Here is a 20372-nt window from a genome sequence, read left to right as displayed (position 1 = left end):
AGGGCTCCATCCAGTAACCCAGAGAACAGGCAACTGTCTTAAAGGTCTCATCAGTGTCAGGAGACTCATGTCTCATGTCTGTGAGCAAAAGATTCATAGCCTTCAACTAGGAAAGGCATAGCCACTTAAAAGGTCTCCTTGAGTAGAAATCTGGAAAACCACGTTAAAGGAGAAAGTATTTTATTATTTGAGTCTGAATGTTTTCTAATCATTATTGCACCCTTAGTCATTTTATAGAGTTAAGGTTCTCAGGGACTAGACTGTTGTCATTTAACAGTTCTTGAATGAACTCCAGATGATGTAATCAACTGCCCACTTGACATCTCCACTTGGGTATAGAACAGTGATCTCAAACTTATCATGTCTAACATTAAACTGGTGAGATTTGCCCCCAAACCAGCTTTTCCCACATTCTTCTTTAATGGCAACACTAGCCTTCCAGTTGCTCAAACCAAAAACCTTGATGTCATCCTTGACTCCTCTCTTTCTTTTATTCCCTTTCTGATTCATCAGCAAACCTGGTTGGTCTACCCTCAAAATGTATTTCTAAATTCTGACCACTTTTCACCATACCCATTGTCACCTCCCTTTTCTAATTTGCTGTTATCCCTTGACAGGCTTACTGAATAGCCCCTTCCTCCCACAGTCCCCGCACTTGCTTTCTGAAGCGTGTTGCAAACCCAGTAGCCAGAGTGATCTTCTTGAAAAGGCAGACCACACCACTCCTCTGCTCATTGAAATCATCGGTGTGGCAGGGCATGGTAGCTCACGTCCGTAATCCCAGTACTTTGGGAGGCCACAGCAGGAGAATTGCTTTAGCCCAGGAGTTCGAGACAGTCTGGGCAACATAGTGGGACCCTGTCTCTACAAAAAACAAAACAAAGCAAAACAACAACAACAACAAAAATTAGCTGGGTGTGATGGCGCATGCCTGTAGTCCCAGCTACTCAGGAGGCTAAGGTGGGAGAATCGCTTGAGCCCAGCAGGTTGAGGCTGTAATGGGCTGAGATCACGCCATTGCACTCCAGCCTGGGCAACAGAGTGAGACCTTGTCTCAGAAAAAAACAAAAACAAAAACAAACCTCTTCAATAGCCTGTCTCATTTAAAGTAAAACCAAAGTCCTCCTTTGACCTGAAGGACCCCATGTGAACAGGCCACCCTACCTCTTATAGCTCTTACTACCCTTGAGTTTGCTATCTTTTCATGAATACACAGGCATTTTCCTGTCTTAGGGCCTTTGCACTACCGGGCAGTTTGCCTGAATGCTCTTCCCCTGTATCTGTATGACTGGTTTCCTAAATTCTTTCAGGTGTCTTTACTCAAAAGTCACCTTGTTGGCCGGGTGCCATGGCTCACACCTGTAATCCCAGCACTTTGGGAGACCAAGGCAGGTGGATCATCTGAGGTCAGGAGTTCAAGACCAGCCTGGCCAACAAGGTGAAACCCTGTCTCTACTAAAAATACAAAAATTAGCTGGGCATGGTGGCATGTGCCTGTAGTCTCAGCTACGTGGTGGCTGAGGAAGGAAAATCACTTGAACTGGCAGGCAGAGGTTGCAGTGAGCTGAGATCATGACATTGCACTGCAGCCTGGGCCACAGAGTGAGACTCTATCTCAGAAAAAAAAAAAAAAAAGTCACCAGTCACCTTATCAAGGAGGTTTTCTCTGGCCACTCAGAAAAGTAGCCCCTCCTAACATTTCACATCCCCCTTCCCTTTTATTTCTTCTTTGCATTTACCCCTCTCTAATCTGGTATTATATATTTTAGTTGCTTACTTTGTTTCCCCCACTAGAACATGAGCTTTATGAAGGGAAGAGATGAAGGGATTTTTGCAGGAAGGGATTTTTGTTTGCTGTGTTCACTATTTTATCTCTAGTGCCTTGAATGGTGCCTGACATGTAGTAGACACGTGTATAAATATTTGGTGAATAAACGAATGAGTAGAATAAAAAACGAAGGACCCCAAATTAGCGCAGACCTTTTAGCAAGTCACTTATCCTCTCTACACTTCAGTTTCTTTGAATGTGAAATTGAGTTTTGCATAAGACAGCTCCCAGTTTCCCTCCAGCTATGTGCAGACATCCCTGAGTTAACTTGAAAAGCTGGGAGCACAAAGGGTGAAGATTTGGGTTCAAGCCCCAGTAACATCACTTGCCTGAGTCTTAGTTTCCACACTTAGTTAGCCCATACAACAAATTGAAAGGGCTCCACCCAGCGACCGCGAAGGTTATTCTAGCTCTTAACTAGAAAAAGCGTAATTATAAAAGGAAGAAGGCGCCATACCCCTCAATACCACACGGCGGCGCAATGGTCCACCTTTGTCTCTAAGAGGGCACTGCTGTGCCAAGTCCGTTACAAAACAGCCACCACTACCGTGCAATGTATTATTCAGACAACTGTGACGGTTGCTCATTCCTCAGATCTTATTGGTTTGTTTAAATAACAAAAATATTTAAATTGTTACTGTTTTAGATAAGAAGGCACAACTCTCAAAACCAAAACAGAGAGCTTAGGTTTGAGTTCAGTCTTGCCAACGTGATTTAAAGACCAAGGTTTGCCGGGTGCTGTGGCTCACGCCTGTAATCCCAGCACTTTGGGAGGCCGAGGCGGGCAGATCAGCTGAGGTCAAGAGTTCGAGACCACATGGCGAAACCCCGTCTCTACTAAAAATAGAAAAATTTGCTGGGTGTGGTGGGTGGGCGCCTGTAATTCCAGCCACTCGGGAGGCTGAGGCAGGAGAATCGCTTGAACCTGGGAAGGCGGAGGTTGCAGTGAGCGGAGATGGCGCCACTGCACTCCAGCCTGGGTGACAGTGTGAGCCTCCGTCTCAATAAATAAATAAATACAGACCAAAACGTTTGAAAAGCTAAAGTCTAAATCCGTGTCAGGTGAGGGGTGCCACAGTCATGCTAACTTAGTCCACATATGTGTCTGCACATTACCAAGAATTTCCCTCCATGAGGTAGGAGGGGTGAGGAGTAAAGGGACTGTTTGGATTCCAAGACCTTTTGTTTGCTTGGAAGAAGCCGTTAAAGCCTCTAGCAAATAAAAAAGACTGTGAACCTAAGCAAGGCCGTTAAGTAACAGGAGTCATTGTCATTATTGTTACTTATTAGTAGTGTCATCCTCAGCTTCTGTTTTCCTTCCTCCACCATCTCTCCAACTAACAATAATGATTTTAGTTTGAATTTTGTATTTAAAAAGATAAAAGTGATTTTGTAGTTCTTTATTACAATTACACAAATATCACATGGTTATTTTTGCTGTAGGAAAAAGAAAAGTAAAATGAAGGTGACATAGTTTGGCCGTCTGTCCCCGTCCCAATCTCTTGTTGAATTGTAATCCCCAATGTGGGAGGTGGGGCCTGGTGGGAGGCGATTGGATCATGGGGGCGGATTTTTCATGAATGGTTTAGCACCATCCCCTTGGTGCTGTCTTCAGGATAGTGAGTTCTCATGAGATGTGATTGTTTAAAAGGGTGTGGCACCTCCCCCGTTACTCTCTCTCTTGTTACTGCTTTCGCCATGTGACGTACCTGCTCCTCGTTGCTTTATGCCAGGATTGGAAGCTTCCTGAGGCCTCCCTAAAATCAGATGCTGCCATGCTTCATGTAAAACTTGAAGAATCGCAAGCCAATTAAACCTCTTTCCTTTATAAATTACCTTTTCTCAGGTATTTCTTTTTTATTTTTATTTTTATTTTTTTTGAGACAGAGTCTTGGTCTGTTACCCAGGCCATCTCAGCTCACTGCAACCTCCGCCTCCTGGGTTCAAATGATTCTCCTGCCTCAGCCTCCCCAGCAGCTGGGACTACAGGCACGCACCACCTCACCTGGCTAATTTTTGTATTTTTAGTAGAGACGGGGTTTCACCATGTTGGCCAGGCTGGTCTCGAACTCCTGACCTCAGGTGATCCACCCGCCTTGGCCTCCCAAAGTGCCGGGATTATAGGCGTGAGCCACCGCGCCTGGCCAGGTATTTCTTCATAGCAATGCAAGAACAGCCTGACACAGAAGGCACTAAAAATTACCCACGCTCCACCACTTAGCTCAGAAATAGCTGTTAAGATTTTTATATTATCCACCCAACACATTTGTAATTATATTTTATAAGGATTTTTACTACTCTTTCATTTATCATTATACTGTACACATTTCCACATCATTAAAATTTTTCATAATTATCAACAATAACATGTTTTTTTAATAACCTGTTTAAAATTGACAAAAAGTGTATATATTTATAGTATACAACATGATGTTTTGACATATGTATGCACTGTGGCGTGGTTAAATCAAGCTAATTACCATATGCTTTTCACATACTTATTTTTTTGTGTGGTGAGAACACTTAAAATCTACTATCTTAGCAATTTTAAAGTATAAAATATATTGTTATTAACTATATTGACCATGGTGTACAATAGATCTCTTGAACTTATTCCTTTTTTCTAACTGGTAACCATCATTTTCCTCTTTTTCTATGAGTTCAACTTTTTTAGATTCCACAAGATCTGTTCCATAAGAGAGTGAGAGTTCATGTGATATTTGTCCTTCTTTGTCTAACATACTATTCTAATTAGAAAATCAGAATATTTTAATGGTAGAAAATATTAAATAGTATAGGACAAAGAAAAAAAATCACTCCTAATCTCATAATCTAGATTGGTGATAATTGCTGTTCACCTTTTGATATATTTCTTTCAATAATATTAATGCATATATATTTTTCACAAGATTAGGAATATATTATATATATAGTTCTCTTAATTTTTCAAATTTATTTAAAAATTATTTGAAAATTACAACAGATAGATTTCTTTTCTTTTTCCACTTAACGTGATTATTTTCCCAGTCATTTCATGTTCTTCAAAAACCCCGATGATAGGAATAATTTTCTCTTTCCTGAAATCTCTCTTCTTGTGATTGGATCTGTTTGAGGTCCTGGACGGAAAGGCTTGGACGAAGTCCTTGCAGACTCAGCATGGTTGTAAGCAGTATAATTTCAGAGGGCTGTCCCATGGGCTCACTCTGCAACCAGGCTGGATGAAGCAGAAATGATTTGACCTTCACTCCTTAATTAAAGGCTCTGATCATTGTTAAAATGCAACTTGCTCTCCAGAGATGCGACATTCTAAACAGCCACCCCCCCAATAGTTTACTGCTTTTCTGAACTGAGGTTTTCCTAAAAGAGGAAAGATTTCTTACCTTTTTGGTGGTTCAAGCTACATTAACTCATAATTCCTCATAGAGGAATTAAATACTATCAATTGTAATAACATTTACAATTTATTAAGCACTTATTATTATGTATTAGGCACTGCCAGGAGGACCTCTTACTTCATCTAACCTTCACAGCAACCCCATTTTATACAATCTCATGTTACCAACAATGAAACAGAGGCTCAGAGAGGTGAAAGGCCTCCCACAGTCATGACAAGTTGATCAAGACTTGTGTGGGTCTGACTCCAAAGGTCTGTTTCATCAGCCCTGCCACATATCTGCCCAAACCATTTGCTTAAAATCATATTTAATGCAAATGGAGTTTATGAAACAGGAACTAGGGCTTCTTTCCTGAAATGGTACACATGAGAGGTGAAAGTGGTGGGCTGGCTCTTTTAGAAAAGGTCAAAGGGGCCAGGCACGGTGGCTCAAACCTGTAATCCCAGCATTTGAAGAGATGGAGGCAGGAGGATCACTTGAGGCCAAGAGTTTGAAGCCAGCCTGGGCAACACAGTGAGTCCTTATCTCTACCAAAAATTAACAAAATTTGCCAGGTGTGGTGGCATGTACCTGTAGTCCCAGCTACTCAGGATGCTGAGGCAGGAGGACCTACTGAGTCCAGGAGTTTGAGGCTGCCATGTGATCAGTGAGCTATGATCGTGCCACTGCTCTCCAGCCTGGGTGACACAGTGAGACCTTGTTTCTTTAAAAAAAAAAAAAAAAAAAAAGGTAAAAGTCTGCTTGAGGGATTTTTTTTTTTTTACATCAAAGTACTAATTTTAAATATTTCCCAAAAGAATCAAGGAAAGGGTGACATTCATTAACTAAGTCACAGTTTAGGCTCAAATAATACCAGTAACTACATGCTAGATTATGTGTTAAGCACATAACATATATAAGATAGGTACAATTATCCCTAATTTCCAGGTGAGGGATCTGGGGTACAGCAGGGTTAACTTGCCTAATGGCACACAGTAAGCATAGATTCAAATTCAGTCAGAAGCCAAGACCCCAAATTCTTCATTAGTCTATGATGCCTGCCCTCTTTCTTCCCTTCCCTCCTTTCTTTCCTTCCTTTTCTCCCCTCCCTGCTTCCTTCCTGTTTTTCTCTTTTTCGTCCTTTCTTTCTTTCCCTCTCCTCCTGCCTTCCCTCCTTCCTTCACCCCTTCCTCTCCTCTCCTTTCTGTTCCTTTTTTTTTTTTTTTTGAGAGAGGGTCTCGTTTTGTTACCCAGGCTAGAGTGCAGTGGAGCAATCTCAGCTCACTACAGCCTCAACATCTCTGCTCAAGCGATCCTCCCATCTCAGCCTCCCAAAAGCTAGGACCACAGGCACCACCATGCCTGGCTAATTTTTCTATTTTGTAGAGATGGGGTTTCACCGTGTTGCCCAGGCTGGTCTTGAACTCCTCAGCTCAAGTGATCCACCCATCTCGGCCTCCCAGAGGCCTCTGTTCCTTTTTCCTTCCTTCCTTCTCTCTCTTTCCTTTAGGGAAAACCCTGGGTTCAACTTTCAGTCAAGAGGCCTAGGTGTAATTAAAGAGTGTTTCTTGGGGGTAATGGGCAGGTGAAAGAAGGAAAAAAATATATTGACTATTTGCTGGGTGTGAGCAGCAAGCTAAGAGCTTCTGCATGTCCTGTCTCATTTAATCCTATAAACATCCATTAAAACCAGGTATTATTATTACACCTACTTAAAATTGAGGAAACTGAGGTTCAAACTGGTGTCTTGCCCAAAGTCACAGCATTTTTAAAGGACAAAGCCAGGATAAACCATGATCTGTTGACTTAAGTCTAATGCCAACTTGCATCTTGATTGCTATTTTCTCCCTTATGCTATGCTTTTCAGCGTGGTAGAGAAAATGTTTCTTTTTTGGGGTGACATCTGCCAATCCCCTCCTCAAAAACTTCACAGTGGTAAAATCTTGGTAATTCCACCTGACTTTCAAAGTCTTTTACAATCTGCCCTTCTTTTATTTCATCAGTTTTATTTCCCATCACTCCCTTTTTGCATTCTCTCCTCTTCTCTGGATGAAATTTCTATTATTGCTACCCACTACATTAATTTCTATTTCCACATCTTTTATTCTCTATTAATCAGGTTGTATATATCTTTCAATGCCCAACTTAAGCATCTCCTCATCCATTCTAGTCCTCAGGGAAGGCAGTATTTGATCACCCCACAGCCCTACTCAAAACCTTTCAGTGATAACCTTTTACATGCTGAACAAAACCAAGGCTTCTTCGCCTGGGATTCAAGTCAGCCAGCCAGTTGCAAAGAAGTACTGAGAGTCAATTATGTGCTAAGCCCTCTCTAGGTGCTGGGAGAGCTGTGGAGAACCAGACAGACTGGTTCCTACCCTTATGGTGGATGCACCAGACATTAAATAATTACAAATAATCAATTACATAATTACTAGTGTGAATCAAGTGATTACAGGGCCCTCTACAGTCTGGTCTCAACCTATCTTTTCAGTTCTTTCTCATCCTTCTATTCCATCCAAATGGTCCCCTCTCCATGCTTTCCTACGTCTGTGGCTGTGCCTATTCCCACCCTCCTTTCCTGAACACACTCTTCCCTGCTCCACCCCATTCCCCTCCAGGACCAGTTCTGGTTCTGCTTCTTCCATGCAACCCTGCCAGACAAGTTTAGTCTGAAAGATCTACCCTCATTTGAATTCCTAGCACTTACCCATTCAACAAATATTAACTGAATGACTTGTTGAAATGTTTGATGAATGATTCTTTATGAGATTCTAAACACATGCTATGGTATTAAAGGTTTAAGTTGTACAGGGAATTAGTTTTCCTATTGAGAAGAATCAGTGATTTTTCTCCTCTCTTCCCCTCTTCCCAGGGAGTGGGAAGGAATCCACGAAACTAAATAGTAGAACATACGAAGTTATGGAGAAGCAAAATGACAATAAACTTACCCAATTACTCATAATCCGACTACTTAGAGACCCACCATTGACATTTTTCTCTTTTTAGTACTTTTTTTCCTGTTTCTGTTTTGCTGTGTGTCTACAGTTTGTAAGACTCTTCTTCCCTCAAGTTAAAAAAAATTTTTTTTTTTGAGACAGGGTCTTGCTTTGTCACCAGATTGGAGTGCGGTATAGCAAACACTGTTCACTACAGCCTTGACCTCCCAGGCTCAAGCAATCTTCCTGCCTCAGCCTCTCAAATAGCTGGGACTACAGGCTTGCACCACCATGCCTGGCAAATTTTAAAATTTTTTGTAGAGATAGGGGTCTCGCCATGTTGCTCAGGCTGGTCTCCTTCCTGGGCTTAAGTGATCCTCCTGCCTCAGCCTCCCAAACTGCTGAGATTTCAGGCACGAGCGACCATACCCAGTCCTAAGTTAAAATTTTATCAAGACAATTATTTTCTTATGGCCTTTAAAAAAACACAATATACCTCCATCCCCACTCCCTTGCTCTCTGCTGCTTGATGGTGGAATGGTTTTGTCTAAAACAAAACCTAGAGAATTTACTCAGACTCATCCATATCTTTTCCAGTTCATGGATCCTATGTAAAATAAGAATCTGAGCATTGTTTTAGGTCTTTACTTAAACAGAAATCCTTTTTCAAGACCTACTCTGGATGCTTTTTAGAACAAGCCTCATCTCTTTTCTTCAAGACCTCAAATGTGTGCTATGACTATACAGTGTAGTCATATTGATGAGCGAACCACAGAATGTTCAAACTATGAGGACACAGGATATCTTCCAGTTCACTCCCCTCACTTTAAGAGTACAGTGTTAGGACACCTGCCCGAAGTCATGCAGCTGCCTAGTTATCTTTCCAAATTGCCCCGCTGTCTTTAGTTTGTGTAATAATAAACCCCAAACTAAAATTCAACAAAAGCACTCACCCTTGCTAAATAAATCATGTCTATTCCTACCACTGAAGGGGAAAAGGTAACAAAGTTTGGTAGAGGTTGGGCTAGATCCTTCAGCACTGGCTTATTTAGAAATTTCAGAGGACTAGGTGAGGTGGCTAAGGCCTGTAATCCTAGCACTTTGGGAGGCCGAGGCAGGTGGATGACTTGAGCCCAGAGTTCAAGACGAGCCTGTACTTCCAGCTACTCAGGAGGGTGAGGTGGGAGGATGGCTTGAGCCTAGGATGTTGAGGCTGCAGTGAGCCGAGATTGCGCCACTGCACTCTGGCCTGGACAACAAACTGAGACCCTGGAAGAAAAGAAAAGAAAAGAAAGGAAAAGAAAAGAAAAGAAAAGAGAAAAAAAGATCAGAGAACCTTTCTTACTGGAAGTCAACGTTGCCACGATAGGATTAAAGCAAGAAGAAACATTATGGGCCTCCTATCTCGTCCTTAATGTTCAAAACGCAGGGTACAGCAAAGCATATAGGAAGAGGTCGTCCTCACTTGTGAACTCAGCATCGGCTTCTACGTTTATTCTGCTTTGGTTCTTCTTAATCTGACCTCTATAGACTTCGCCACGATCCAAGGTGTAATTCCAACAGGCAAAAGAAGTCTAAGGATTGTCGAAAAGGTGGCTCCCTTCAGACAGACCAAGCCCAATTCATGGCAGCGTTCCCAGCCCCAGTTTGAAGCTCAGTAAGGTGGTCTCTTGCCTTTCTGAATTCTGAAAAAAGAGTGGTGTTGGAATCTCTTCTTACCGGAACCCAGGAGAGGGCGAGCTGTGGTGCAGTCCTCATAAAGGGGAGAACTGTAGTTTTCAGAGTTCTAATGAACATCCCAATGGGCCTAAAAGGCTTCAATAAGAGATGAAAGGTTCCGGGTGAGAGTGGGCGTGGGCGAAGCTGATCCCTCTAGGTTGGACTAAGGCAGAGCCAGATCCAAGAGGGAGAATCCAACTGTAAAAGGGATCTGGGGAAGAAAGAGCTCTGTTGGGGGTGCAGCCGGATGAAGAACACCGGTGCTGCTCAGTGCAGCCCCTACCCATCCATGGCAAACAAAGGCAGCGGCCTCCCTTCCAGCCTTTTAGTTTGAATGAAGGCTCAGTATTACCTTTTAGGATCCACCCTTCCCTCCTCACGCACCCAATGAGGCCGGAGCCTCTTCCTGCCGGGAGGTGCTGAACTCTCCCAGGAAACGGACAGGTGCCGCGAGCCAATGGTGGGAGCTGCGGCGGGCCAGTGGGCGGGAAGAGTGGGTCGACCTGGGTTTGAGAATGACAGAGCCCGCAATGGGGGAAGGCACGGTGCGTCGGCGGCGCAGGGGGTGAGGGGGACCAGCGAGACGGCCAGCTAGCCTGCCCCAACCACGGCGGAGGAACCGGGGACTGGGCGGCCGCAGCCAATGGGAAGGCAGCGGGCGCGGGGCGGGGCGGGCGTGGGGCGGAGCCCCCTCGGGTCCGCAGGGGCTGGGGCGGAGCCAGGCCCGCGTCAGGTGGTCCCGGCGAGCTGGCGGTGCGGGGGGCGGGGCACGGCACGGCGCGGAAAGGAGAGCGGCGGCCGGCGGGCAGCGGCGGGCACCGGCTGCGCGAGCAGGTACCGGCGGCAGAGGTGACGAGGCCGCCCCCGGGGGGGCGAGCGGGCAGGCGGGGCTCGGCCCGCTGCGCCCCTAGGCTGCGCGAAGCGCTCGCGCTCGGCGCTCTTCTCCTACCGCGGTAACAGCGCCGGCGAGCCGGCTCTCCCAGCCCTGCCAGCCCGGGCCCTACCTGCGGCCGCCGTCGTAGGGGGGGGGGTCCTCCCAGCTCTGCGGAGGCGCATGAACAATAGGCGGCGGCGGCTCCTGCGGGCGGCGGCGGCCCCGCACCCTATGGATCGGCCGCTCCATGGAGCCCTCCAGAGCGCTTCTCGGCTGCCTAGCGAGCGCCGCCGCTGCCGCCCCGCCGGGGGAGGATGGAGCAGGGGCCGGGGCCGAGGAGGAGGAGGAGGAGGAGGAGGAGGCGGCGGCGGCGGCGGGCCCCGGGGAGCTGGGCTGCGACGCGCCGCTGCCCTACTGGACGGCCGTGTTCGAGTACGAGGCGGCGGGCGAGGACGAGCTGACCCTGCGGCTGGGCGACGTGGTGGAGGTGCTGTCCAAGGACTCGCAGGTGTCCGGCGACGAGGGCTGGTGGACCGGGCAGCTGAACCAGCGGGTGGGCATCTTCCCCAGCAACTACGTGACCCCGCGCAGCGCCTTCTCCAGCCGCTGCCAGCCCGGCGGCGAGGACCCCAGTTGCTACCCGCCCATTCAGTGTAAGGCGAAGGCGGGGCCCGGGAGCCGGGCGAGGAGGGGGAATGACGGAGGCCTGGGGGGCGGTCGGGGAAGGGGGGAGCCCTGCGCGAGGGCTGGGATGAGTGCGGGGGGTGGGGAGGACGATTGACCTGGGTGTGGGTGGCGCGCGCTTAGGCTGCCCGGGCTTCGCTTGGTGTGCTGGATAAGCTCGAGACGCCTCAGGCCCTGCCCGCACTTCAGACGCTTGGGCTTCTTCACCTTCATTTGGCCACCTCAGCAGTGGCTCCCGATTTCCACATCCTGAAGTCCCAGTCTGAGAATTTGCCAGTTTCCCAGTCCCTTCTCTTACCCACCCCCCCGCCGCCCCCCATTCCCAATCTGGAAGTGTTTATGGCAAGCTGGTGGTTAGTGTCCTAGCCTTAGTCCCCAAATCAGGGACCTTGCCACCACCTCTTCTAACGCCTGTCCCCCGCCTCCTAAAGGCATTTGCTTTCAAAGAGATGGGGGTGTCTCCGCAGGGCTGAGCTGGCTCACAAGTCCCGGAAGCATGTGTGAACTCAAGGCTCAGGTGCCTGTAAAATGTCGGGTTGATTTCTTGGATCCTATTTCTTATATCTCAGAAGTTGCACCTTTAGGAGTCTCACTGATTAATGTGCTAAGAGGGATGTGTGTGTTGAGAGTGGGGGTGGGACAAGTGATGATTAGAGAGGAAAAAGTATGTCGTTCCCCCATGGGAGATCAGGATTGCAAGGTACAGTGGCTGAATCCCAGTCCTTTGACAGTGAGGCTGTTTGGGAAATACATTTTCTTCTTTCTTCTCATCCTAGATCCTTGCCTATATTTGGAACTGGTCAAATCTCAGGGGGACCATGCTCAGGGGTCCCTCCCAGGGCCTTTCTCCCAGTGTCCTGGTTTCCGTCAATTTTCCAGGAGCCCCATATTTCATACCCTATAATGAAATCTTTTTTTTTTCAAGGGAGTTAAATTGCCATCGCAATCCCTTAATCATACTAGTTTATTTCAGAAAAAACATGTAAATATCTCTTTAGTGCAGTTTACACTGTTTTGTATTTGAGAGTTTCCATAATCTCTTATCTGTTAAAAAGGTATTGTTAATATGTATTAATTACTGTTTATTCCTTATTTTGTGTACTTTCATCTTAGTTGATTTTTTAAAACGTCATTAGCAAGGACCAACTTTAAATATTTAGTTTTAAGATTTCCTTTGTAACAGTTACGTTTTTGGCTCTGTAACTTATTTTTTACCCCAGCAATTGTGTTACTTTAATCTTGAGTTTTTTTGTTTTTTTGTTTTTTTGAGACAGAGTCTCGTTGTCTCCCAGGTTGGAGTTCAGTGGTGCAATCTCAGCTCACTGCAACCTCTGCCTCCCGGGTTCAAGCAATTCTCCTGCCTCAGCCTCCTGAGTAGCTGGGATTACAGGTGCCCGCCACCATGCCTGGCTAATTTTTGCATTTTTAGTAGAGATGAGGTTCACAATATTGGCCAAACTGGTCTCGAACTCCTGACCTCAAGTGATCCGCACGCCTCGGCCTCCCAAAGTGTTGGATTACAGGCGTGAGCCACCGTGTCTGGCCTATCTTAAGATGTTTTTTAAAAACTAGCACATAATATCAAAATCATAGCCTCTTCACTTGTTTTTCTGCTCTTCTTTTTCTGTTGGTGTTTTGACTATCAAATCGATGTTCAAATCTTTAGGTTCCCCCTCTCCCTCTCATTCAGTTTAAAACTTCATTTTTCTTCATTTTGATCTTTAAAATGCCTGGTGGTAGCAAATTACTTTAAGTTGTTTCCAGATACTACATCTTTTTGGGACTAGTTTGGTAGCCTTAAGGCTAAGCATCCTAGCATAGTGTTTTGAAAGTGTTGAAAATGAACTTGGTCATATATTGGAAGAAATATGAATAGCCTGGCATGTTAGAAAACAGTGTCATTTTAAACATAAGTCAGATTTTGATTCTGTGGGTGAAGTTTTGTGATTTTGTTTTCAGGACAGCTAATGTCAAAGCAGAAGAGCTAGGTGAGGTTCGTGATCAGGAACTCGGTTTCTTCAATATCTTGTGCTCTGGCTGCTAGAGCAGTCAAGAGTCAGTATGACGTAGGCTGAAAAACTGTCCACAGAGCTAGGCATGGCAGCAGCGTGCTACTTCTTCATTTGGTGGCCAGGACTTATCTTCATTGTCATACAGGTTATCTTGGATAGAGTGGATTCCTAAATCTGGAACCCAGATGTTGAGAAAGTAGGAAGTAACTTGTTCTAATGGAAAGAATTGACTTGAAGAATATGGCATTTGAAAGACCTGACACGTTCTTTTATTTGGCCTCACTAGGAGTTCTGATCTTGACTAGAATTAATTTTTGATAATTCAGAAAATTTAGTTTCAGTCAAAAACTAATTATTGAGTACCTAGTGAGTGATAGATACTGTACACTGTGTTAAGTACCAGGACATAAAGAAGTGATAAGATCAGAAGGTGCTTATAAGTTACATGAGGGAGATTAACTATGTAAATATAAAACTTCAGTGCAGTGCCTTGGTTCATCAGAGGGTGAACATGGGCGGTCATTGAAGTCTATGTGCTCTACCAGATCAGTTTGTGTCACTCGGAAAGTGAAGACGATTGACAAACCTTGTCTCCGAAGACTTGGAATGAAATTGAGCCACTGACACTTCATCGCCAGAGTTACCCTTTTGAACTTCTCCTCTGAGCATGTGTTGTGACGTTGCATTCTGGACCATGAATAGAAGACATTAAGTCAAGCAATACTGTTCAGCTTTAGTTTCATATTATTGCTTCTTAAAGTGAAAATTTAGCTTCAAACTTGATTTAAAAGCTTTTTTTGTTTTTTTTAATTTTTAGGGACAGGGTTTCACTCTGTCGCCCAGGCTGAAGTGCAGTGGCATAATCATAGCTCATTGCAACCTTGAACTCCTGGGCTTAAGAGATCCTCCCACCCCAGCCTCCCAAGGAAGCTGGGACCAGAGGCGCATGCCACCATGCCCAGCCGATTATTTTTATTTACTTTTTTAACAGAGGTGAGGTCTTGCTTTGTTGCCCAGGCTGGTTTCAAACTCTTGGCTTCAATCATTCCTCCCACCTCAGCCTTCCAAAGTGTTGGGATTATAGGCGTAAGCCACTGTATCTGGCCTCAAACTTTATTCAAAACGGAAGGGGAAATTACTAAATATTATGGCAAAGAAAACATATAAAAATGATATTATAAATCATTTTACATTCATATAATGCTTTAATCCTCTCCATTGTAGGTACTGGTTAGAGTTTAGCTGTCTATGGATGACAAATATAAATAACCCAGGAGCTCATCCATCGTCTTTATTTTAGTGAAAGATGAAAAATGTACAGTTCCAAACTCATTATCTTGGGAGATGCAATCCTAGGTATTATATGAAAGTTTCTCTTACAAGAGAGTTGTTTCAGTTTTCAAACAGGGCATACATTAAGGTTATTAGTTTATGTTTTTTGTTATCTACCTCCACTAGAAATAGAAGGACATATTTTCAGATGTACCTAAGATTTTTAAGTGAGTGAAGTATATACCATTCACTTACTCAAAACCCACCAAAATGTGCCTAAACATTCAGTTTCCAAGCATACGATTGAGAGGGAATAACATCTTGACTTTAAAAATGGAAGAACTAAGGATTTATTCCTGATATTCCTGGAAATATCCTTCCACAGAAACTGAAAAATGTGCTGAATGCAGCTTGACCTGATTCTTACTTAAAACCAGGTCTTGACTGGAGCAGGGAAGGGAAGGAGAGCCCCACATACTCTGCTGCAGCTGAAGGTCTAGTTCCTTCGTTCCTATCCCAAGGGACTGAGCAGGGAAGGAAAAAGAAGGTCCTTCCTCCCTCCCTTCTTCCTGGGTTCTGTCTTTTATCTGCTTGAAAGTTGTGTTCTATACTTTTCTTGGAGTCAGGTCATAATATTTGCTTAACTAAATAGCAAGAACCTGAGATTTTTCTGTTCTACCCAAAGAGAGGTTATTGCTTTCCCTTCCCTGCAGAGGTTTTTAGAGGAGCTGTCCTTTCAGCACCCTAGTACTGAATCATATCTTTTAAACCTCCCTGCATTTATTTTTTCAATCCCTCCTGCATTTAAATGAATATTTAACACCTACTGTGTGTTTACAACTATGCTTAAGACTGGAGGAAAGAAGGGAGGGTACAAGAGAAAGTACAATAGTTAAAATTCCCTTAAGGAGAATTCAGATACTCAGTTGAGGAAATAAGAAAACAGATACAAATTTGTTAAGTAATCACACATCTTTTCGTATGTGTAAAAGCTGCTAGAAAAACATGAATGTTCCTCCCTCCATGACCAGGAAGACTCTTAACATGTATTTCTCCAAGAGGGTTTCTAATCTTTCTTCATAACATAGGCATATTTTTCTCATTCATATAGATGACATCAGGCACAAATTAGTAATCAGTCAGGATTCATTTTGGGGCTCAGAAACTCTCAAGCTATTTTGAGCAAGAAAGAGATTTAGCACAGGAAATTCTGTGCTTGCAGAATTGTTGGAAGGGCTGAGAGAAGAGGCTCTCAGCTGGACCTATGTGAACAACTCCCAGAACATAGCAGAACTGGCCCACCAGGTCAGCTGCTACTTCTCTAATTGGGAACATACAGAATCAGGAGCTGCCATTGAAGCTGTTGGCTTCAAAAACACCCTGTTGTGTCTGCAGCCCAGAGATTAGGCAACCACTTGGCTATGAAACATTCCTCTCCACATCTACAGACTTAGTGATTGGACACCAACATGCTGATGCAAAAAATCCCTGCAGCAAGAACATGGTCTTCATCTCACTTCTGCCTTTCAAGTATTGTGCATCTAATCGGCAGAACTTAATCTGCATTCAGAACTTTAGCTGTAAAGGAGTCTGGGAAATGTAGTTTTTAGCTTCCTAGCCTCTGTAGTACTGAAATTTGTGCTAGAAGGATTTTGGAATGGATGCCGATTGCTAGTCTACAATGTTCTGCCATGACATTCATTCTTCAGGAAGATTGCTGGATAAGGTGATAACCTCTTTAAACAGTTGGAATTTTGGGGTCTGGATGGGCTATACTTTTTGTATATCTAAAGACTATCCACCTAACATCCACCTAAGAGTTTCCTTTGTGCAGACTGCCAGTTGCATTACAAAATACAGATGGGCTAACCTCAGATGGGATAGAGGTGCTATAATTAAGCAAGAACAGATTTTTTAGCACCACCAGCGTCTGAGTGGAGAACGGAGGCGTTACAGGGCTGGCTGAGTAAGGAAGGGAATAGTCAGCAGTGGCAGTTCCTCTTTTGGTCTTGTCAAAAGTTCAGAAATGTATCTTTGTTTTCTTAGTTTTTTTTTTTTTTTTTTTTAGTAAAGTGTGATTATTTTCTGTATTTGTTTCAGAAGGTCTAGTTCCAGTTCAGTTTTTTTTTTTTTTTTTTTTTTAAGATCTGAATTTGGTTTATTTCCTCCTGAGATAGTGTGTTAGTCCATTCCTGCACTGCTATGAAGGAATACCTGAGGCTGGGTAATTTATAAAGAAAAAAAGTTTAACTGGCTCACAGTTCTGCAGCCTGTACGGGAAGCATGGCACCAGCATCTGCTTGGCTCTGGTGAGGCCTCAGGGAGCTTTTATTCATGGCGGAAGGTGAAGTGGGAGCAGGCATGTCACGCGGTGGGAGCCAGGAGCAAGAGAGAAAAACTAGATAGGTGTCACACTCTTTTAAACAACCAGATCTTGTGTGAATTCGAGCAAGAACTCACTTATTACTGTGAGGAGGGTGCCAAGCCATTCATGGGGGATCGGCCCTCATGACCCAAACACCTCCCACCAGGCCCCACTGCCAGCACTGGGGCTTACATTTCAACATGATAATCAGAGGGGTCAAATATCCAAACCATATCAAGTAGATTTTTTTTCCATTTTATTTCAAGGATCTCTTGGTTACCTACAAAATGTTTGGCATGGCAAGTGCAGCGGTGAATAGGGCAGACAGAATCTCTGCCCTTGTGGGTCTCATAATCTGGCCTGGACAATAGGCATTGAACAAGTAATTAAGTAATTATAACCTTGATGCCTCTTGTGGAATGGAAACTGCCATGGAAGTGTTTGATAGGGGCCTGACCTCATTTGGTCTTGGTGATGGAGAAGTTCCACTATGAAACTGATATTTAAGACCTGAGGTATGAGTATGAATCAGCCAGGTAAAGACAAAAGAAAAAAGAAGATAGAGAACAGGGTTTCATGCAAGAAACAAAACACACTTTGCTCATATAGCACTTAGCACCACATGTAGCTCGCTTTATAATCACTGGCAGCTATTATTATCTACCCATGAAAGCCTTTCCACACACAACAAAATATATAATCAAGTACCTTAGGTTCAAACTCTGGATTTGGGAAGGAGAATGATTGGTTGGGATACTGGGTGGGATACTGGGATCATCAGGGCTTGAACTGAGGCACAGATGACTGCTGGAGTAAGATATCTCTTATGAGGCTCCTTTCCCATGTTTCAGTCTCCAGGTCCAGGTAGAACCAAGTTCTGAAACTCTCCCAAATTGACTGCGTACTTCCTATATTCACTGCTGCTGAGGTTCAGACCTCTGAGCTGCAAGGCCTCCTTAGGGGGTCCTTTTGCTGTTGGGTCTGTGTCCTCCAGGTTAGTTTCCAGTGGCTGCCAGAGTTGATTTCCTTTCTAAATTACAGGTCTAACAACATTCCTTTTCTGAAAGATACATGACTCCTCTTGTTTACAGTGTGATGTTCAAGCCCCTCAGAATGGCTTTAAAGACATTTCCTGGCCTGGTTACCCTCAACAAGGCTTTGAGCCTCGTCTCCAATCCTGATGCACATGACCTGGCCACAGCAGACTCCCTGGAGGTCCTAATATACCGTATACTTCCTACTCCATGTTCTTGGCTCCTGTCCTTCCCTCTGCCTGATTGTCCTTCCCTGCCCTGATTTCCTTCATCGCCTGAGATCTCTCCCACTCACTCTTTAGGGCCCATTTCAAATGTTGCCTTCCCTGAGAATCCTTTCCCCACTCACCCCCTGAGTGCTCCGTGCTGCTGTGGGAGCTAGTGATTTTCCTAAGCCTCTAATCATACTTCTGCAGAAGCTCTTCTCATCCTATGGTTTGGTTGTTGGGTGTCTGCCTTGGCACTGAGTTGGGTGCTTCTCACCACTGAGTACACAGTAAAGCTGAGTAAGTCTCAAAGAAAGGATCTCGGCCAGGTGCAGTGGCTTATGCCTGTAATCTCAGCACTTTGGGAGGCCGAGGCGGGAGGATTGCTTGAGCTCAGGCATTCAAGACCAGCCTGGGCAACATGGCAAAACCCCATCTCTATATTTAAATGTATTTTAAAGGAAGAAAGAAAAGAAAAAAAAGGACCTCTCCCATATTCCCTTTAGTGACAATAGTTGGTTTTGGTACAGGATTCTGCATGATTTTCCAGGTGGGATTTTTTTTTCATGAATGTTTATAGAATGCCTACCATGTGCTGACTGTCACTAAGGAAAATGCAAAGGAAAATAAGTTGATTGCAGTTCCTGCCCTTATGGAATTTGCTTTATAATGGGGAGACAGAAAGGCCCAGTAAACAGACAACTTGCCGTGTTTACCCACTCAGGTAAATGAAAGGTTAAATACGATGTTTTCAAGATGTTTTTGACTTGCTTCTTTTTTTCTTCCCTTTCTCAGTGTTAGAAATTGATTTTGCGGAGCTCACCTTGGAAGAGATTATTGGCATCGGGGGCTTTGGGAAGGTCTATCGTGCTTTCTGGATAGGGGATGAGGTTGCTGTGAAAGCAGCTCGCCACGACCCTGATGAGGACATCAGCCAGACCATAGAGAATGTTCGCCAAGAGGCCAAGCTCTTCGCCATGCTGAAGCACCCCAACATCATTGCCCTAAGAGGGGTCTGTCTGAAGGAGCCCAACCTCTGCTTGGTCATGGAGTTTGCTCGTGGAGGACCTTTGAATAGAGTGTTATCTGGGAAAAGGATTCCCCCAGACATCCTGGTGAATTGGGCTGTGCAGATTGCCAGAGGGATGAACTACTTACATGATGAGGCAATTGTTCCCATCATCCACCGCGACCTTAAGTCCAGCAACAGTGAGTATGAAGAGATGGGGCTGGAGGGGCTCAGAGCAGTTGCAGTTGTATCCCACGACGTCAGTAGGAGTGGACTTCTAATGGAACCTTAGAGGGCAGTGAAACTCCTTGCTTAAACACATTCCATCCTTGAATGGAGATGTAGGAGGTGAGATGAGTGCCAAGAAAGATTGGTTTAGGAAGAGAGGAAAGAGGCGCCTGAGGAGTTTGGGATAATTTTGAGCTTTTTTTTTTAGCAGTCTAGAGTGGCCTTCCCTACTATTTTTCCACATATCAGAATGTGTAATTCTGATATGCTGTGCACAAAACTTGTGGGAAGTGTGAATATTATCACAAAAGGGATTTTCCTCTTTGTGGAACAAGAGGTAGAGCAAGCCTTTATTATCTGTTTGAATGTTTACCTAAACACCTCAACTTGAGATACCCATCACAGAAGGGACTATAAGAAGAGAATGCTATTCTTTAAACTGTGAGCTGATTCAGATGGTGATGTCCATTTGGAGAGCATGACTTCCTGGTAATATCACCAACCTCCTGGTAGCCCAAGGGTGGTATTAATTAAATGCCGTAATTACCTAGTGTTTAATAGCAGGGAACTGAGAAGCAACTCTTTATTAAACATCCAGAATCCATAAACTGGATTTAAAGCAAATGTTAAATATTAAATGGTGAGTTGGTAGAAGCTCCAGTCCTTCACGTTGGCTGACTCAGCGGGGCTAGGAATACGCTTCTTTTCTGTGGTAGTTTGTGCTCTCTCTCGCCTAAACTGGGTGGTAAAGAGGACACAATTGCATAATGGTATGTACTTAAAATCACTTGGAGCATCCTGTCCCAGAGAGGAGGGCATTTGAGTTGA

General features: G+C 44.5%; 1 protein-coding gene and 1 long non-coding RNA gene across 4 annotated transcripts in view; one reads left to right on the top strand and one right to left on the bottom strand.

The window, feature by feature from the left end:
* Positions 1-4745: 4745 nt before the first annotated feature.
* On the bottom strand, positions 4746-10192 carry LOC100608197 (uncharacterized). The gene is made up of 2 exons (XR_674161.5): positions 9478-10192; positions 4746-5042 (listed from the first exon to the last, which is right to left on the bottom strand). It is a non-coding gene; the product is annotated as an uncharacterized LOC100608197 (long non-coding RNA).
* A 446-nt stretch (positions 10193-10638) lies between these two features.
* Positions 10639-20372, top strand: part of MAP3K9 (mitogen-activated protein kinase kinase kinase 9) — an 86422-nt gene continuing 76688 nt past the window's right edge. For 2 of the 3 annotated variants that reach the window (XM_016926277.4, XM_016926275.4), the window contains exons 1-2: positions 10639-11387; positions 19103-19516. In XM_016926277.4, coding sequence (XP_016781766.3) covers positions 10982-11387; positions 19103-19516 — 820 coding nt within the window. In that variant the 5' untranslated portion in view covers positions 10639-10981. The remainder of the gene's footprint in view (positions 11388-19102; positions 19517-20372) is intronic. The other variant, XM_016926276.4, reaches the window with a different exon arrangement.

The sequence above is a fragment of the Pan troglodytes genome, chromosome 15, assembly GCF_028858775.2.
Source record: "Pan troglodytes isolate AG18354 chromosome 15, NHGRI_mPanTro3-v2.0_pri, whole genome shotgun sequence".
Lineage (NCBI taxonomy): Eukaryota > Metazoa > Chordata > Mammalia > Primates > Hominidae > Pan > Pan troglodytes.
Note: the sequence above shows the minus strand (reverse complement) of the source record. Positions and strands in the feature narration are given on the sequence as shown.